Source organism: Colobus angolensis, unplaced genomic scaffold (genome assembly GCF_000951035.1).
Source record: "Colobus angolensis palliatus isolate OR3802 unplaced genomic scaffold, Cang.pa_1.0 Scaffold11, whole genome shotgun sequence".
Lineage (NCBI taxonomy): Eukaryota > Metazoa > Chordata > Mammalia > Primates > Cercopithecidae > Colobus > Colobus angolensis.
Genome location: NW_012112030.1, coordinates 15,261,718 through 15,281,105, shown reverse-complemented (window position 1 = coordinate 15,281,105; position 19,388 = coordinate 15,261,718). Strand labels below are relative to the sequence as shown.

At 40.2% G+C, this 19,388-nt stretch overlaps 1 protein-coding gene across 4 annotated transcripts in view; it reads right to left on the bottom strand.

Moving 5' to 3' along the window:
* PLEKHA5 (pleckstrin homology domain containing, family A member 5) overlaps positions 1-19,388 on the bottom strand; it is a 246,724-nt gene that overhangs the window by 12,570 nt on the left and 214,766 nt on the right. For 2 of the 4 annotated variants that reach the window (XM_011954821.1, XM_011954845.1), the window contains 6 exons: positions 14,910-15,021; positions 12,497-12,543; positions 11,207-11,395; positions 9,867-9,987; positions 4,595-4,713; positions 687-896 (listed from right to left, as the gene is read on the bottom strand). In XM_011954821.1, coding sequence (XP_011810211.1) covers positions 687-896; positions 4,595-4,713; positions 9,867-9,987; positions 11,207-11,395; positions 12,497-12,543; positions 14,910-15,021 — 798 coding nt within the window. The remainder of the gene's footprint in view (positions 1-686; positions 897-4,594; positions 4,714-9,866; positions 9,988-11,206; positions 11,396-12,496; positions 12,544-14,909; positions 15,022-19,388) is intronic. The other 2 variants (XM_011954831.1, XM_011954838.1) reach the window with 1 other exon arrangement.

The window sequence follows — 19,388 nt, the reverse complement described above, 5'->3', positions numbered from 1 at the left end:
CTGATGCATTCAGTTTATGCCATTATAGACAAGCTTTTAAGATACTATTGTTAGGTGACAAGTGTCTACAAACAGGGACAGACCAGAGAGAAGCTCCAGACCAGCCTGGCAACCCAATGAGACCTGAATTTATAAAGAGGGGCAAAAAAAAGAGGGGCAAAAAAAAAAAAAAAAAAAAGAAAAAAAAGAAAAAGAAACAAAAAAAAGAAACAAAATGGCATCACTTTTTAAGCCTTTTTAAGGTGAGAGGTGATGGACAGCACACTTGGAACTTTATTTAGAAGCTCTCTCCTGCTACAATTTAGGTCATGTTAAATTAGGACACAGAGCAATACACATTTTATTGAGAGGGGAATTGGGGACTATCTTGGTAACCTGCATAGCATTTTACATTTGTTGAAAACCCTTTTATTTTCTTAGTGTCTGGGCAGCTGTATCATCACCGTACAGTTGAAGACATTAAGTCCACAACTGGTCCACGGCCATCCAACACGTAGTTTAGCTCTGGAACTCAGGGTTATTTACATTTTACTTAGCTGTTTTAGCTTATTATTACAAGAATTACATAATATAAAATAACTATCCATACTGCAGACCTTTTAAGACCTATCAATCATGTAACTCTGATTCCAAAATTCAGTGATATTAGATTTACACAAAAGAATAATCAAATGCAATTCATCTACCTGAGTAGTCCTAAATGGATTATCCCTTAAATTTGAAGGGCTTTGTAAGGGTGACTGGTCTGAAGCACCAATAACATTTAATCCTTTTTTCTTTTCCCTCAGGCACGCTTGCTGGTGTCTTCTTATTCTTTCCATTTGCTCTTCCACCGTCATCCTAGGGCGAGTGCTTTCGGCCAAACACAGCTGTTCCACTGCACTTCTTGGTCTTTCCTTCAACGTAAAAATGAACTATCAATACACAGATGAAAACTTTTGAAAAGTATGATGGAATAAAACATTTTGTAAAGTGCATTTATTTATTTTGTTTTCAAAATCACAAGAGGAGGTTTTGAGTGTCATTTAGATATCACCAGAAAGGCACATGAAATTGCTACTTGATCCTTAACTGGTAATTGGTGAGGTATGGTCAATGACGGAAAGAAAAAGAGAGAAGATATTATAAGGGAGGAGAGAGAAAAGAGGAACAAAAAGTTTTTTTTTTTTTGGTCTTAAAAAAAAAAAGTATATGGGCCAGGAGCGGTGGCTCACACTTGTGATCCCAGCACTTTGGGAGCCTGAGGTGGGTGGATTGCTTTAGCCCAGGAGTTTGAGACCAGCCTGGGCAATATGGTGAAAATCCATCTCTACCAAAAATACAAAAATTAGCCAGGCAGGTGTGGTGGTATACGCCTATAGTCCTAGCTACTTGGGAGGCTGAGGTAGAAGGATGGTTTGAGCCCAGGAGGTGGAGGTTGCAGTGAGCTGAGATCGTGCTATTGTGCTCCAGAATGGGCGACAGAACCAGACGCCATCTAAAAACAACCAACCAACCCCCATGTTCCAGAAAATCTGGGTAAAACAAAAAACACCACCACACCCAACCATAAAAGGGCAGGGCAGGCTGGGTGCAGTGGCTCATGCCTATAATCCCAGCACTTTGGGAGGCTGAGGCAGGTGGATCACTTGAGGTCAGGAGTTCAAGACCAGCCTGGCCAACATGGCGAAAACCCGTCTCTACAAAAGTACAAAAAAAATTAGCCAGGCATGGTGGCTCATGCCAGTAGTCCCAGCTACTCGGGAGGCTGAGGTGGGAGAATCACTTGAACCCGGGAGGCAGTGAACTGAGAGATTGTGCCAGCCTGGGCAATGAGTGAGAGTCTGTCTCAAAAAGAAAAAAAAAAAATAGAAAGAATATGGTAGCTCTGGAGTAAGCCAATCCCATGACCCTGAAACAGAAAGCTGCATAAAACTCAAACGAGGAGAAAACCAGGGGCACGTGTCTAAATATTACAGATTTCTTTTATTTTGATGAAAAGGTAAGTTTTAAGTTATACATTTACCGTGAAAAGACAAATAGAGCAAACACCTCTAGATATTTTCTTTCTCATCAGTAATAAAACTATGAAAACTTATTTTCTATAAATCAGTCATATTTGAAAACGCTTAATGAAGTATACATATATATACATACATACATATATATACACACACACATATATATACACACATATACATACAGTTGTTCCTTGAACAACACAGGATTGAGCTGCAGAAGTCCATTTATATGAGGATTGTTTTCAATAAAGGTTACACCGAGTGTGCCTGCCTCTCCTTCTACTTCTATCTCTTTTGCCTCTGCCACTCCTGAGACAGTAAGAACAACTCCATTGCTGGGCATGGTGGCTCACACCTGTAATCCCAGCACTTTCGGAGGCTGAGGCGGGCGGATCATCACGAGATCAGGAGTTAGAGACCAGCCTGGCCAACATAGTGAAACCCTTTGTCCACTCAAAATATAGAAATTAGCTGGGCGTGGTGGTGGGCGCCTGTAGTTCCAGCTATTCGGGAGGCTGAGGCAAGAGAATCATTTGAATCCGGGAGGCAGAGGTTGCAGTAAGCCGAGATCGCGCCACTGCACTCCAGCCTGGGTGACAGGGAGACACTCTGTCTCCAGAAAAAAAAACAAAAAAAAAAGAAAACCCAAAAAAAACAACTCCCTCTTCTTCCACCCAGTCAATGTAAAGATGATGAGGATGAAAATCTTTATGATGAACTATTTCCACTTAATAAATGGTAAAATATATTTTCCCTTCCTTGTGATTTTATTTATTTATTTTTTGAGACAGGCTGTCGCTCTGTTGCCCAGGTTGGGGTGCAGTGGGGCAATCATGGCTCACCTTACCCTCCCAGGCTCAAATCTCTTGAGCAGGTGAGACCATAGGTACTGGCCACTATACCTGGCTAATTTTTTTTTGGTAAGTTTTGTAGAGATGGGGTCTCCTTATGTTGCTCAGGCTAGTCTTGAATTCCTGGGCTCAAGCAATCCTCCAGATCTGGCCTCCCAAAGTGCTGGAATTATAGGTATGAGCTACTATGACTGGCCTAAACCTGCTAGTATCTTTCTGCTTGTTTTTATATTTGTGTTTTTGTTTTTTTTGAGACAGTTTCATACTCTCTTGCCCAGGCTGGAGTGCAGTGGTGCAATCTTGACTCACTGCGATCTCAGCCTCCTGGGTTCAACTGATACTTTCCTGAGTAGCTGAGACTACAGGCGCTTGCCACCATGCTTACCTAATTTTTGGATTTTTAGTAGAGACAGGGTTTTACCATGTCGGCCAGGCTGGTCTTGAACTGGTCTTGAACTCCTGACTTCAAATGATCTGCCTGCCTGCCTCGGCCTCTCAAAGTGCTGGGATTACAGGTGTGAGCTACAGCACCTGGCGTCTGCTTGATTTTAAAATGCACTCTTTGTAGTCCTTTTTCTGTAGACTTGTTATTTTAGCTTTACCATTTCCAATGAAATCTTCCAATCTGTAAAAAACGCCTAACTCTCTGAACAAACAATAGTATTTCAGAATCATGACCATTAATGTTAATGCTGATACATTATCTTCATCCCATGATAATTATTTCTATGGATCTTTATAATTTCGTACTAACTGAAAACATTACATTTCTTATATATCAATGCAGCTGAGTTTTTTGGCATATACTTTGTAGCTGTGCTTTAATATCTTTGAAGAATAGCTAGCCTGGGCAAGAGTGAGACCCCGTCACTACTAATAAAAAAGAAAAAAAAAATGAGCCAAGTATGGTGGTACATGCTTATTGTCCCAGCTAGCCAGGAGGCTGGGGTGAGAGGATCCCTTGAGTCCAGGAGTTGGAGGCTGCAGTCAGCTATGATCATGCCGCTACACTTCAGCCCAGGAGACAAAGTGAAACCCTATACATTAAAAAAAAAAAAAAAAAAAAGACTAGCCATATATCTTATATCTAGTACCTTTCAGTCTTGTCTTATGGCTTCAAATTATCTCATACCAAATAGGTAGAGTATTCACAAAGATAAAAAGTGGAAGTATTTTTGCAGCCCGAATTTCTAGAGAATACTTAAAGAAAAGGAGTTAAGTATTCTCAGCATTTTCCAAAGAACAGACAAGACTGGTTTAGAGTTCGAATTAAATGAATCTCAGATGAAAATGTAAAATATAGGATTTATTTTCCAGTCCCAACTCACATTTCTCAGAGTAACCAGAAGACTGGCAAACTCTAAAGCTATTAATACCATAGCTAAAAGGCCTGCAACCTCATGATAGCTAGAAAATCCGTTAACTTTTGGATGACACCTCTCATCGAGAAAATTCTTAGAGGCATTGAGGAGTGCAGCACAGTGATTAGAGAACAGACTCCACAAATCGTGGACTCTGACCATGACTCCACGTCTAGGCTGATCAAAAGAAACTTAAATTAGGTACTGACTAGGTCTGTCCTCTGACGTGCTAATTCTTTAAACGAAATTTTAAGAATAAGATTACTAAGTTTTTCTTCGAGTATGCAAAAATAAATTTGATAAGACACTGAAAATGAAAACATGTAAGAAAGCAATAAATAGGTCTGAGAATCTTTCCAGACATTAATTTCCAGTTAAATACCGTTCTTAGATCCATCATCTTCTTAGTTTTCCTCAAGGTTACATATGAAGCTATTGTCGAAGATTCGGGTGTTGGTGATTTTGTTCTCGGAGGGACTACTCCAACAGGAAAGTGGGAACCTAAAAATTAAAACAGCAGTAAGTTCTACAAAACATCTTTTTTCCAGCATTGCTTTCTTTTAACGTACTTAATTTCTCACACTTTTTCAAATCAGAAAGCAAATTTATTTAAAAAGAGTCAGGCTGGATGTGGTGACTCACGCCTGTAATCCCAGCACTTTGGGAGGCTGAGGCAGGCGGATCACCGGAAGCCAGGAGTTTGAGACCAGCTTAGCCAACATGGTGAAATGCTGTCTCTACTATAAAAAATACAAAAATTAGCCAGGCATGGTGTCAGGTGCCTGTAATCCCAGCAACTCAGGAGGCTGAGGCAGGAGAACTGCTTGAACCCAGGAGGTGCAGGTTGCAGTGAGCTGAGATCGTGCCCTTGCACTCCAGCCTGGGTGACAGAGAGGACTCTGCCTCATAAATAAATAAATAAATAAAAAATAAAAAGAGTCAAAGTCAGTCAATGATACCACCAGATAAATTTAGGGTTACATTTAAAAATAAAGTTCTGTTCATGGCTCTAACCCTAGCATTTTGGGAGGCTGAGGCGGGAGGATCACTTGAGCTCAGGATTTTCAGATCAGCCTGGGTAATATAGTGAGACCCTGCCTCCACAAAAATTGAAAAGAAAAAAAAAAAAATTAGGTGGGTGTGGAGGTGCACACCTATTGTCCCAGCTACTCAGGAGGCTGAGGTGAGAGGATCACTGCAGAGGTTGCAGTGAGCTGAGATTGCAACATTGCACTCCAGCCTGGGCAACAAAGCAAGTGAGAACTTGTCTCCTTAAAACAAAAAAAAGAAAAAAGATAAGAAAAAATTGTACAGATTAACTGATGACATTTTTAAGAACATTAATTATAAAATGTCCTCTTTTGGTCAGGTGCCGTGGCTCATTGCCTATAATCCTAGCGCTTTGGGAGGCTGAGATGTGAGGATCACTTCAGGACAGGAGTTTGAGACCAGCCTGCTCAACACAGACCTATCTCTATTACACACACACACACACAAAAGCCTTCTTTGTCATACTGATACATCTCTATCATCATCCTAACATGTTAGTTCAACTTAAATGTCCTTAATTTCTGCTTGGCTTTTAAAAATCATACAATATTGCCTCAAAGCGTCCACAAACAATGTTAAGAATACCTAACTATAGGTGATCATTTTCACTTTCTCTTCTGTATTTTTTTTTTTTTTGAGATGGAGTCTTGTTCTGTCGCCCAGGCTGGAGTGCAAATGGCACGATCTCGGCTCACTGCAACCTCTGCCTACTGGGCTCAAGCAATCCTGAGTAGGAGGGACTACTGGCATGCACTACCACGCCTGGTTAATTTATTTTTTTGTAGAGACAGGATCTTGCCACGTTGCCCAGGCTGGTCTCGAACTCCTGGGCTCAAGCAATCCTCCTGCCTCGGCTTCCCAAAGTGCTGGGATTACAACCACGTGCTGCTAGGCTCAGCCAGTCTTTTTTATTTTTTGAGATGGAGTTTCGCTCTTGTTGCCCAGGTTGGAGTGCAATGGCATGATCTCGGCTCACTGTAATTTCTGCTTCCCGTGTTCAAGCGATTCTCCTGCCTCAGCCTCCTGAGTAACTAGGATTATAGGCATACGCCACCACGTCTGGCTAATTTTGTATTTTTAGGAGAGACAGGGTTTCACCATGTTGGTCAGGCTGGTCTGGAACTCCTGACCTCAGGTGATCTGCCTGTCTTGGCCTCCCAAAGTGTTGGGATTACAGGTGGAAGCCACCGCGCCTTGCCTCGGCCAATCTTTTTAAGTGAAGCATTCAGTCCAGTTATATTTGTTGTAATTGCCAATGTATTTAGATTTATTTATAATAATGTATTTTTTTGCTTTGCATTTTCTCCAGTTTCTTTTCTTTTTTGGATTCTCTTTCTCTCCTTCGAGAGTCTTGCTGTGTTGTTCAGGCTGAAGTGTGAGTGGTACGATCACAGCTCTCTGCAGCCTCGACAATTTCTTTTATCCTATACCCTAGCATGCATACTTAAACTTAAGAAAGTCTAAAGTTAATCAAGATTATTAGCACGATTAAGAACAAAACAAAGATGTTAAAGCATATTAATATTAATAAACTTCCTCCTCATTTATATGCTATTGTTGTCAAATAGCTGTATGCTTTAAAAAAAGCCAGATACATTTTTACTTCATAAAATAGAGAGGAGGTCTGGTTATGTTGCCCAGGCTGGTCTTGAACTCCTGGGATCAAGCAATCCATCTGCTTTGGCCTCCCAAAGTGCTGAGATTACAGGTATGAGCCATCGCTCCCAGCCCCTTTAAAGTCTTTGTTGTGGCCAGGTGTGGTGGCTCATGCCTGTAATCCCAACACTCTAGGAGGCTGAGGAAGGCAGACTGCTTGAGCCTAGGCGTTTGAGACAAGCCTGGGCAACATGGTGACACCCTGTCTCTACAATAAATACAAAAATTAGCCAGGTGTGGTGGCACACGTGTGTAGTCTCAGCTACTTGGCAGGCTGAGGAGGAAGAAGGCTACAGTGAGCTATGATCGCACCACTGTACTCCAGCCTGGGCCGACAGTGAGATCCCGTCTCAAAAAAAAAAGAAAAGAAAAGAAAAGAAAAGACTTTGAATAAGGAGACAGGATTAGGATGACAAAGAAAAGGTGTATAAATATTAAATTTTCAAGATGCCAGTATTTTTAAATTAAAAAATGACATTAGATAACCTAGAAAAATATTCTAACTATGAAAAAAGCTATGTGAACATTATTACCACTTCAGTGTTCTTTTTTTTTTTTGAGACGGAGTCATTGCCCAGGCTGGAGTGCAGTGGCACGATCTTGACTCACTGCAACCTCCACCTCCTGGTTCAAGCAGTTCTCCTGCCCCCGCCTCCTGAGTAGCTGGGATTACAAGTGCCTGCCACCACACCTGGCTAATTTTTGTATTTTTAGTAAAAATGGGGTTTCGCCATGTTGGCCATGCTGGTCTTGAACTCCTGACCTTGTGATCCGCCCACCTCGGCCTCCCAAAGTACTGGGATTATGGGTGTGAGCCACTGCGCCTGGCTTCACTTAGGTGTTGTTTGTAGCAGACTACAAAAATCAGTCCAGTGGGTTATGATAAGCATTTATTTTTCTAAAAAGCTTTACATTTTGTCACACTTGCATTATCTCTGCATAAATACATACACACTCTTTTTGGTGAATCCTTTAAAAGTGGCAGATGCTTTTGTCCTAAGTGTTTCAGAATTCACATACTACATTCTACTACATAACCACAATATCACGATCATACTACTAGCTAATATCTAGAACATGTTTAAATTTCCATAATTGTCCTACTTTAGATATTCTTCTTTTAAACCATGGTCCAATCAAGTTTCAAACACTGCGATGTATCTATCCGTTATTTTTGTGTGTGTGTGTCACCCAGGCTGGAGTGCAATGGCATGATCTTGGCTCACTGCAACCTCCGCCTCCCGGGTTCAAGTGATTCTCTTGCCTCAGCCTCCTGAGTAGCTGGGGCTACAGGTGTGTGTTACCCACGTGCGGCCAATTTTTTGTATTTTTAGTAGAGACAGAGTTTCTTTTACTTTTTTTTTTTTTTTTTTTGAGACGGAGTCGTACTCTGTCGCCCAGGCCAGAGTGCAGTAGCATGATCTCTGCTCACTGCAACCTCTGCCTCCCTGGTTCAAGCGATTCTCCTGCCTCAGCCTCCTGAGTAGCTGGGATTACAGGCACACGTAACCACGCCCAGCTAATTTTCTATTTTTAGTAGAGACGGGGTTTCATCATGTTGGTCAGGCTGGTCTTGAACTCCTGACCTCATGATCCGCCCACCTCAGCCTCCCAAAGTGCTGGGATTATAGGCACGAGCCACCATGCCCAGCCAAACTTTTATACTTTTAGTAGAGATGGGGTTTCACCATGTTGGCCAGACTGGCAGAGTTTCCATTTCCTGGGAGAGTTTTTTTTTTTTTTTTTTCTGTTTCTGGTTGTTGTTGCTGTTGTTGTTGACCTCCTGACCTCAGGTGACCCGCCTGCCTCAGCCTCCCAAAGTGCTGGGACTACAGGCGTGAGCCACCACACCCAGCCTATCTATCTTTTTAATCTAGGATAGTTATCTCTCTACTCTTTTCTTTATGCAATTGCCTTCTAGAAAAATGACCAGCATTAAGAAAAAAATCAGAGTATACTTTACAGAAATATTATTTCAGAATTTACTTTGTAGAAATTGTGTAAAAATTTGTTTCAGCCATCAATGCCTTATGCATAATTTTAAACACAGACACAGAAAAGACCTTGTCCAGGTGTGTTGGCATATGCTTATAATCCTGAGGTGGAAGGACTGCTTGATCCCAGAGTTCAAGACCAGCTTGGGCAACACAGCAACACCTTGTCTCTACAAATACTTAACAAATTAGTCGGGTATGGTGGTGTGTGCCTGTGGTCCCAGCTACTTGGAAGGCTGAAAAGTGGGAGGATCACCGAGTCTGGGAGGTCGAGGTTACAGTGAGCCATGTTTGCTCCAGTACAGCAGCTCAGGTGACAGAGCGAAGAGACCCAATCACAAACAACAACAACCACCAGAACCACCACCACCACCACAACCAGAAACAGAAAACATCAACATCACCAGAAACAGAAAACAACAACAACAACAAAACTCTCCCAAGAAATGGAAAACTTTAAAGTTTGACATAAACTCATTTCTCAGTAAAACCTAATCTGATGTGATGTCTTTTATTTTTATTTATTTGAGACGAAGTCTCGCTCTGTTGTCCAGGCCGGAGTGCAGTGGTGCGATCTCGGCTCACTGCAGCCTCCACTTCCTGGGTTCCAGCGATTCTCCTGCCTCAGCCCCCTGGGTAGCTGGGATTACAGGCACCTGCCACCACGCCCAGCTAATGCTTTTATTTTTAGAATTTATTTATGCCACTTGGAATGACTATGGTAGAAATAGTGTTTAAAAAAAGGGTGCTGCCTCATACCTAGCTGAGATGACATATATCATTTATGGGCTTATCTTTCAATATCTGAAAATTTCTTAATTTAGAAACTCATCAGAGTCCAAAGGTTTCAGATAAAGGGTTGGACTCATATGAGTCAACATGTAAATCCTATTTTAGCAGCAAATTGTCTTCAAAAACAAAAAACAAGAGGTAAAACATATTACAAATGCTGACCTTTAACAACTGAAGTTTCTATCTCTGAAACAGGTTCTGATTTTTCTTCTCCATTAGATTCATCAACTTCTGCCACTGTTGTTAACTCTGGTTCACTCTTGTAGAGTCTATAATCTGGACCCTTGAAAGGAAGACATGTAATTACTCCAAAAAGCCGCTAACAGTTCCTTTTAAAATGTTTACTGCTAAAGACACAAATCAAACTCTAAAAATTAGTAGTCCTAGTGAGCCATCTGGGATATAACACAAATAATACCTATGTCACAACTACATGGAAAGAAGAAATTTGAGAAATTTTAAAGTGGCAAAACTTTGTTTTAATATTAAGAATATTTCTGGCTGGGCGCAGTGGCTCACACCTGTAATCCCAGCACTTTGGGAGGCCAAGGTGGGGGTATCACCTGAGGCCAGGAGTTTGAGACCAGCCCAGTCAACATGGTGAAACCCTGTCTCTACCAAAAATACAAAAATTAGCTGGGCATGGTGGTGTGTGCCTATAATCCCAGCCATTCTGAAGGCTGAGGCAGGACAATCACTTGAACCCGGGAGGCGGAGCTTGCAGTGAGCCGAGATTGCTCCACTGCACTCCAGCCTGGGCAAGAGTAAGACCCTGTCTCAAAAAAAACCAAAACAAAACAAAAAAAGAATATTTCTGTTTCTCTTAGGAACAAAGTCACATTTTTATCATGGAATAATTGAGGGCTAAAAATAACTATATTAATTCAATAAATTTTCATTCACAAGGTGGTATAAGTGAGGCTCATCCCAGCACTAAAATTCCTGTCATAGACATTTTGTTGTTCTCAAATTAGCTCAATTCTTATTTCCTTATTCTCTTTGCTTATTATATCCTACATTATTTGCTTAACCCTAAACGTATTTCCCATTTTTAGGGGTGACTTCTCTCCTTAGCAACATCCACATCTTTGAGTAGTTTTCCTAGACCAAAATGCCCACATCCCAGCCCCTTTACCATTCCTAGTAACGGTCTTTTCCTTATCCCTTCTTTCTGATCTGAAGGTATAATTTTGCCTCCAATACCCTGAAATGGTATATCTAAAATATGGCTGCTTCATCATGGCCAAAGATACCACTTTATGAAAATGTGAAAAATGCTATGAAATTATAAAATATTAAAATTATAAAAATATTAAAAATGAGAATAGCAAAACCAAAACAGGAAAGACACAAATGATGAAGTTACATATAAATCAAAAACTGCTGGCTAAAAATGAGGTTATAAAGGTTATAATAAAAAAAGTTTGAATGGAAAATAATTAATTTTCAAAAATGAGAGGACAGGTATGATTGATTATTCTGTGGCTATTTCAGCCACTTACACAGTGAGATCCATTTCTTGGATATCCTTGAACTTGATACATCTTCTTTTCTTCAGGCAGATGAACTGGGCCCCTGCTATAACAGAGCAAGGAGCTGCTATCACTGGGCAGAGGGGGGATTATGGGAGGCTGCTCTGTAAAGTCATAGGACCGAGGAAGTGGAGGACGAGGTGGGACTACTTCCTCTTCCTAAAGATTGTAGAACAGTCACCTTATTTAGATAAGCAGATTGAATTAAGCATATCTAAATTCTTTGCAATGGTATATTAACTTGAATTTACTTTAAGATACTAAAAGGGACACTGCCAAGCCAAAAGTCTAATAATGAAAAGTAAAATCAAAAATTTTTATCATAGCCAATAATTGGAATTTAACATATAATTACATCTGATTCTTTCCTGTAACATATAGGTGAGCTTCACACTGAAGCTCAACACTGAGAGATTACTATTTAAAACTACTGGGTTTCATTTTAAAACTAGAAGGAAAGAACTGATTTTAAAATCCTATTCTTATATATTCACAATTTATCTATTTATTTATTTGGTAGAGATGGGGTCTCACTATATTGCAGTGATTTGATCATATATAGCTCATTGCACCCTTGAACTCCTGGGCTCAAGGGACCTTCCTAGCTCAGCTTCCCAAGTAGCTGGGACCAACAGGCACACCATGTCTGGCTAATTTTTTAATGTTTTATAGAGACGGGGGTCTTGCTATGTTTACCAGGCTGGTCTCAAACTCCTGGACTCAAGACATCCTCCTGCCTTGGCCTCCTAAGGTGCTGGGATTACAGGCACGAGCCACTGTATCTGGCCCCCCAGTTTTTAAGAGAGGAAAAAAAAGTTATCTCTTTGACTGGCTTTTATACAAAATTCAAAATAATAGATTCTTTTGGTTAGGTTGACAGTATCTCTTTGTAGTTACAATTTCTTTATGCTATGCATGACACACAGCCAACTTATCTGTCAATCATCCTATACATTTTACATAGTATAAGAAACAATGTTAAGTATTCAAACATTACTTAGATTAGAAAAAGTATGACAATGTTAAAATTCTAACATAGATAAAAAGCAGAGATTCTATTTTTTTGCATTAAAAAGGGAAGAAAAATTATGTATTAGAAGCACCAAATTACTGATTCAATAAAATTTCAAGATTAAAACAATATCTGTTCAATATATTTAAAAAATATTTTTGTTATTAAGATTAGAGAAGACAATTACTTCTAGTTCATGTCTTAAGCATTAAAAGTAATTTATAATTAGAAAAACAATCCAAACTTACCTCACTTTTGTACTTAACTGTTGAGAAAGGCTTTGATCCTACCATACCTAGAAATATTAGAAAACGTAACTATATTAAACATATCTTTCTAATACTATAGAAAAAAGAACAATTTCTTTTGTTGTTTTGAAATGAAGTCTTGTCCTGTTGCCCAAGTTAGAGTGTAGTGGCATGATCTTGGCTCACTGCAACCTCCGCCTCCTAGGTTCAAGCAATTCTTGTGCCTCAGCCTCTTGTAGCTGGGACTACAGGTGTGCGCCACCACGCCCAACTGATTTTTTTATTTTTAGTAGAGATGGGGTTTCACCATGTTGGTCAGGCTGGTCTTGAACTCCTGACCTTAAGTGATTCACCTGCCTCGGCCTCTGAAAGTGCTGGGATTACAGGCATGAGCCACCACGTCCAGCCAAAAAAAGAACAACTTCATTTCATGTATTTTATTTTTTTTAATTTATTTTTATTCTTATTTATTTATTTATTTATTTGAGACAGAGTCTTGCTCTGTCGCCCAGGCTAGAGTGTAGTGGCAAGATCTCGGCTCACTGCAACCTCCGCCTGCCAGGTTCAAGCGATTCTTCTGTCTCAGCTTCCCGAGTAGCTGGGACTATAGGTGCACGCCACCATGCCTGGCTAATTTTTGTATTTTTAGTAGAGATGGGGTTTCACCACATTGACCAGGCTGGTCTTGAACTCTTGACCTCATGATCCGCCCGTCTCTGCCTCCCAAAGTAGTGGGATTAGAGGCGTGAGCCACCACACCAGGCCTTTTTTTTTTTTTAATTGTTTTTCACTCTGTTGCCCAGGTTGGAGTACAGTGGCATGACCTCAGCTTACTGCAACCTCCACTTCCCAGGTTCAAGTGATTCTCCTGCCTCAGCCTTCCAAGTAGCTGGGACCACAGGTGTCTACCACCACATCTGGCCAATTTTTTTTTTTTTTTTTTAGTAGAGTCAGGGTTTTGTCATGTTGGCCAGGCTGGTCTTGAACTCCTGACCTCAAGTGATCCACCTGCCTCGGCCTCCCATTGCGCCTGGCCCATTTCACATATTTTAAATGAAGTCTTCAGTTTCTAATCATTCACTTATTGTTTTCAGAATTGGAAACCAATTACATTAAGAAAGCAACAAATATTTAAACAAGAGTATGGGCAAGTGGGTTTTCTCAGACATTACTGGTATTAACATAATTTAATCCTTCAGGAGGGCAATTTGGCTGCAGCTATCAAAATGGAAAATGTGTGCTTATTTCTCACCTTTTGAAATCTATTAAGCACTAACATAGGTGTTTAGTTGTATATATTAATAATGTTCATTACGGCATGGCTTATGGCAGCAAAAATAAAAACCTCTGAAAACAACATACATTATCCATCAATATGGAAATGGATAAATAAATTACAGTTCCCTTATACAATGGATTCTTATACTGTATCATTATGGAGAAAAAAGCAAATTATTGAAAAATAGATATAGGAAGATCCCAGTTCTTGTGGGGATAAAACTTCTACAGTGTAAACATTGTGGGTATTAATAATTACACACACAAGACAGTAATTAGTTTTGTTTAGGTGTGGTTGACAGAGCTTTCGCTTTTTACTCTATAAACCTGTGCTCTGATAAGAGTGCCTGTTCAGAAAAATGCATTAAAATAACAAAAGAAACTCAATTATATGTATCATTCCATTTAGACATTCAGTCATGTGCCACATACCAATGTTTTGGTCAGCAACAGACTACATATATGACAGTGGTCCCATATGATTATAATGCAACTGAGAAATATCTTTTTTTTTTTTTTTGAGACAGTCTCCCTCTGTTGCCCATGCTGGAATACAGTGGCATGATCTTGGCTCACTGCAACCTCCACCTCCCGGGTTCAAGTGATTCTCCTATCTAAGCTTTCTGAGTATTTGGGACTATAGGCATGCGCCACCATGCCTGGCTAATTTTTTTTGTATTTTTAGTAGAGACAGGGTCTCACCATGTTGGCCAAGCTGGTCTTGACCTCCTGACCTCAGGTGATCTGCCCACCTCAGCCTCCCAAAATGATGGCATTACAGGCGTGAGCCACTGCACCCAGTCAGAGGTGAGAAATATCTATTGCCTAGTTGTTGCCCTCATGTCATAGTATAACACATTACCTTTTCTGTTTGGATATACAAATAACATTGTGTTACAACTGTCTACAGTATTCAGCACAGTCACATGCTGTGCAGGTGTGCAACCTGGGAGCAATAAGCTATACCACATAGCCTAGGTGCGTAGTAGGCCATACAACTAGGTTTGTTTCAGTACACTCTGATTGCACAACACAATCACTTAACAATGCATTTCTCAGAACATAATCTGTCACCAACTGACACATGACTGTAACACTGTGGTCAGTCACAAAATAAAATGCAAAGCTAATTTACCTATTTCTGTAGTACCTCTTTGCTGCTTGTGTTTACTCAGCCCTTCCATGACATCTTGAATTCGCCAAAGTTCTTTCTGAATCTGTGCACGCTGAATTCCTGCTGATTCCGTCTATCAGTAAAAATGGATAGACCATATATAAGAAAAAAAAATTTACTGAAGTTAAATGATTATATATTAATTATATAAATTCTATTTTAAAAATGCAAATTGCAGTGAATTAAGTGTTATGAATATTTAATATGATTGATGTGACTCTCCCAATTTTGCAATTCCAGTGGCAAATATAAAAGACTGAGCAGAGAAAGAAAAATATTTAATTTTCATACTTAAATATACTATTTTAAATCTTTCCAATAAGCTTTGTCTTGCATTGTTTATGACCCCACGAAGGCATATTGATTAAAAGGGACCAAAAATGGAAAATACAAACAGAGAGAATGGACACAGAGCAGAAACAAACCCCAAAAGAAAAAATAATTTCTGGGAGGGGGAGACATGGCGGGGCATTGGGGAATGGGTGAGAAATGGAAGGTATACTAACTTCCTAGGTTCTAGAACATAAAAACAACAACAAAGGGACAACTAACAAAATATATCAAGATGAGTTTTGACTGACAGAGTTTAAATGTATTGATTTATTTTTTGAGACAGAGCCTTGCTCTGTCGCCCAGGCTGGAGTGCAGTGGCAAGCTCTCAGTTCACTGCAGTCTCTGCCTCCTGGGCGCAAGTGATTCTGCTGCCTCAGCCTCCTGAGTAGCTGCAATTAGAGGCGAATGCCATAATTTTTGTATTTGTGCAATGGCACAATCTCAGTTCACTGCAACCTCCACCTCCCGGGTTCAAGTGATTGCCCTGCCTCAGTCTCCCAAGTAGCTGGGATTACAGACATGCGCCACCACACTCGGCTAATTTTGTATTTTTAGTAGAGACGGGGTTTCACCATGTTGGGCAGGCTGGTCTCGAACTCCTGACCTCAGGTGATCTGCTCACCTCGGCCTCCCAAAGTGCTGGGATTACAGGCATGAACCACCACACCCGGCCAATTTTCTTTTAATATTCCATATCATGCCCTCAGGTTAAATACAGTAACTAACTGAAAACAAAATAAGATTACATTGGTTTTCTCTGAGATTCTATTAGAATTCTATGACTCTTATTCATAAATTGGGTAATAATAACAACATTCTGGATAATAATAAACACTATTCTAGGAATTTAACTTTATTTTTAAAAATAGGCAATGACATACAAAAACGGTCACATTGCCTAGAACAGTATTTTTTCACTGAGTATCAGTTATTAATGACTATAGATATTAGAATATAATCAGTATTGCATCAATATGCTAAAAAAGTCCTCTAAGGGGTAGAAATATGTTTTCAGCCAGGCACAGCGGCTCACATCTATAATCCCAGCACTTTGGGAGGTTGAGGTGGGCGGACTGCTTGAGCTCAGGAGTTCAAGACCTCCCTGGGCAACACAGAAAAACCCCATCTCTACCAAAAACACAAAAATTTAGCTGGGCGGGGTGGTGTACGTCTGTTGTCCCAGCTACTTGGGAGGCTGAGGTAAGAGAATCACTTGAGCCTGGGGGAAGAGGTTGCAATGAGCTAAGATTGTGCCACTGTCCTCCAGCCTAGGTGACAGAGCGAGACTCTGTCACAGAGGGGAAAAAAAGAAATATGTTTTCAAAGTCTTCCAAGCACTTGGGAGTTGATCAAAAGATTAAAAAAATTAAAAGAAAATGAAAAAGAAAAAACTCAAGCAAAAAATTCTATAAGCCTAAAGACTATGGACTAATGCTGCTTCAAAAAGGCACTACATAACCTAAGTTATCTAGTTTTCCAAGCTACAGCCTGGAAGCATCAAAAAGTAAAAAAAAAGAAAGTACCCATATAAGAGCCAAACACAATGACAGCCCAGAGATGTAAATACTGACACAGAGGATGGGAAGATCACTATAAATAACAAATCCTTGCACATCTATATACAACATGTATTACTTTTATAAAATTTAAAAGATATATGATCATTGCAACCTCTGCCTCCCGGGTTCAAGTAATCCTGCCTCAGCCTCCCAAGTAGCTAGAATTACAGGTGTGTGACACCATGCCCAGCTATTTTTTTTTGTATTTTAGTAGAGATGAGGTTTCGTCATGTTGGCCAGGCTGGTCTCGAACTCTTGACCTCAAGTGATCTGTCTGACTTGGACTCCCAAAGTGCTGGGATTTCAGGCATACACCACTGTGCCTGGCCAACTTTGAAGTATTTTTCAAACACTTGTTAGTAATTTGAGTTTTCGTATGATTAGTTACTCATGTTCTTTGTATCTTTTTCTAATGGACTATTTCTCCAAATCAAAAAAAAAAAAAAAACTTCCTTGCAAATCTAGATAGTTATCCCTTGTTGAATTTCTTTCTTTTTTTTTTTTTTTTTTGAGACGGAGTCTGGCTCTGTCGCCCAGGCTGAAGTACAGTGGCCGGATCTCAGCTCACTGCAGGCTCTGCCTCCCGGGTTTACGCCATTCTCCCGCCTCAGCCTTCCTAGTAGCTGGGACTACAGGCGCCCGCCACCTCGCCCGGCTAGATTTTTGTATTTTTTTTAGTAGAGACGGGGTTTCACCGTGTTAGCCAGGATGGTCTTGATCTCCTGACCTCGTGATCCGCCCGTCTCGGCCTCCCAAAGTGCTGGGATTACAGGCTTGAGCCACCGCGCCCGGCCCCCTTGTTGAATTTCTGAGGTCAAACATACATCCTCCCAGTAGGTCATCTTTTTACTTTGTCTATGTTGCCTTCATTGAGGGTAAATCTTTAACTTTGATAAAGCCAAATGTTGTTCAACAATTCCCTCTCTTTCTCTCTCTGCTTTGTGGATATTCATGGTCTGCTGTTAAACTCTCTATTCTGTTTCATTGGTCTATTTCTTCCTGTACCATGTTTAACACTATAGTTTTGCATTATGTTTCCTTGTTTATTTATTTAACAAACTCTTATATAGTGTGCTTTATATGCCTGGTTTCATTCTACATGCTGCAAAAATATAAACATATTTATCCTCATAATAACCTAGTAGGAGTAGGTACTAGTTTATTTTATAGTTGCGGAAACTGAGACCCAGAGTTGTTATGTAACTGGTCTAAGGCTGTATATGCAATGTCACCATTCATAGAGTAGGACTTTTAGTTCTTTTATTTTTTTTTAATTTCTTAACTACTTGTGGTCTTTATTATACCTTAAAAATATTAGAACCATTTAAGAAATTTCTTTAGAAAATTCTACTGGAAATTTGGTTGGAATAAAATTGCATTTATGGGAAGAATTTTCATTGTGATGATGTTAAATCAGACCATCCATGAATATGGTATACCAATTACACTTCTCCATTAATTTAGGTCTTCTCTTATATTCTATAATAAGGTTACTAAATTTTCATAATAAATATATTTTTTGGTAGGTTAAATCTGGGATTGGCAAATTTCTGTGGCCTGCAGCCTCTTTTGGTATGGCCTGTGAGTTAAGAATAAATTTTACATTTTTAAGAAGTTATAGCTGGGCACAGTGGCTCATGTCTGTAATCCCAGCACTTTGGGAGGCTGAGGCGGGCAGATCACCGGAGGTCAGGCGTTCAAGACCAGCCTGGCTAATATGGTGAAACCCTGTCTCTACTAAAAATACAAAAATTAGCCAGGTGTGGTGGCACATGCCTGTAATCCTAGCTGCTAGGAAGGCTGAGGCAGGAGAATCACTTGAACCCGAGAGGTGGAGGTTGCAGTGAGCAGAGATCATGCTACTGCACACCAGCCTGGGCGACAAGAGTGAAACTCCATCTCAAAAAAAAAAAAAAGTTGTAAGAAAACAAAAAATATTAAATATGTGACAGTGACACATCTGGCCTTTACAGAAAGTCTGCTGACCTCTAGTTACATCTTAGGTATTTATAGCTATTTTTCTAGTGTATTTAGTATCTCATTTTTGTAGCTGATTTCTTTTCTTTTTTTTTTTTTTTTGAGATGGACTTTTGCCCATCACTCAGGCTGGAGTGCACTGGCACAATCTCGGATCACTGCAACCTCTGCCTCCCAGGTTCAGGTGATTCTCCTGCCACAGCCTCCCGAGTAGTTGGGACTACAGGTGCCTGCAGCTGGTTATCGTAGCCGATTACTGACAGTGTCACTTCAGTGTCCGATACAGAAGTCCCAGCTACATGTGGCCATTTAAATTTAGATAAACTGGGCTTGGTGACTCATGCCTGTAATCCCAGCACTCTGTGTTTTTTTTTTTGAGACAGAGTCTCCCGTTGTCGCCCAGGCTGGCATATAGTTGCGTGATCTCCACTCCACTGCAACCTCTGCCTCCCAGGTTCAAGCGATTCTCCTGCCTCAGCCTTAAGTAGCCGGGACCACAGGTGCCCAGCTAATTTTTGTATTTTTAGTAGAGGTGGGGTGTCTTTCTTTTTTTTTTTTTTTTTTGAGACGG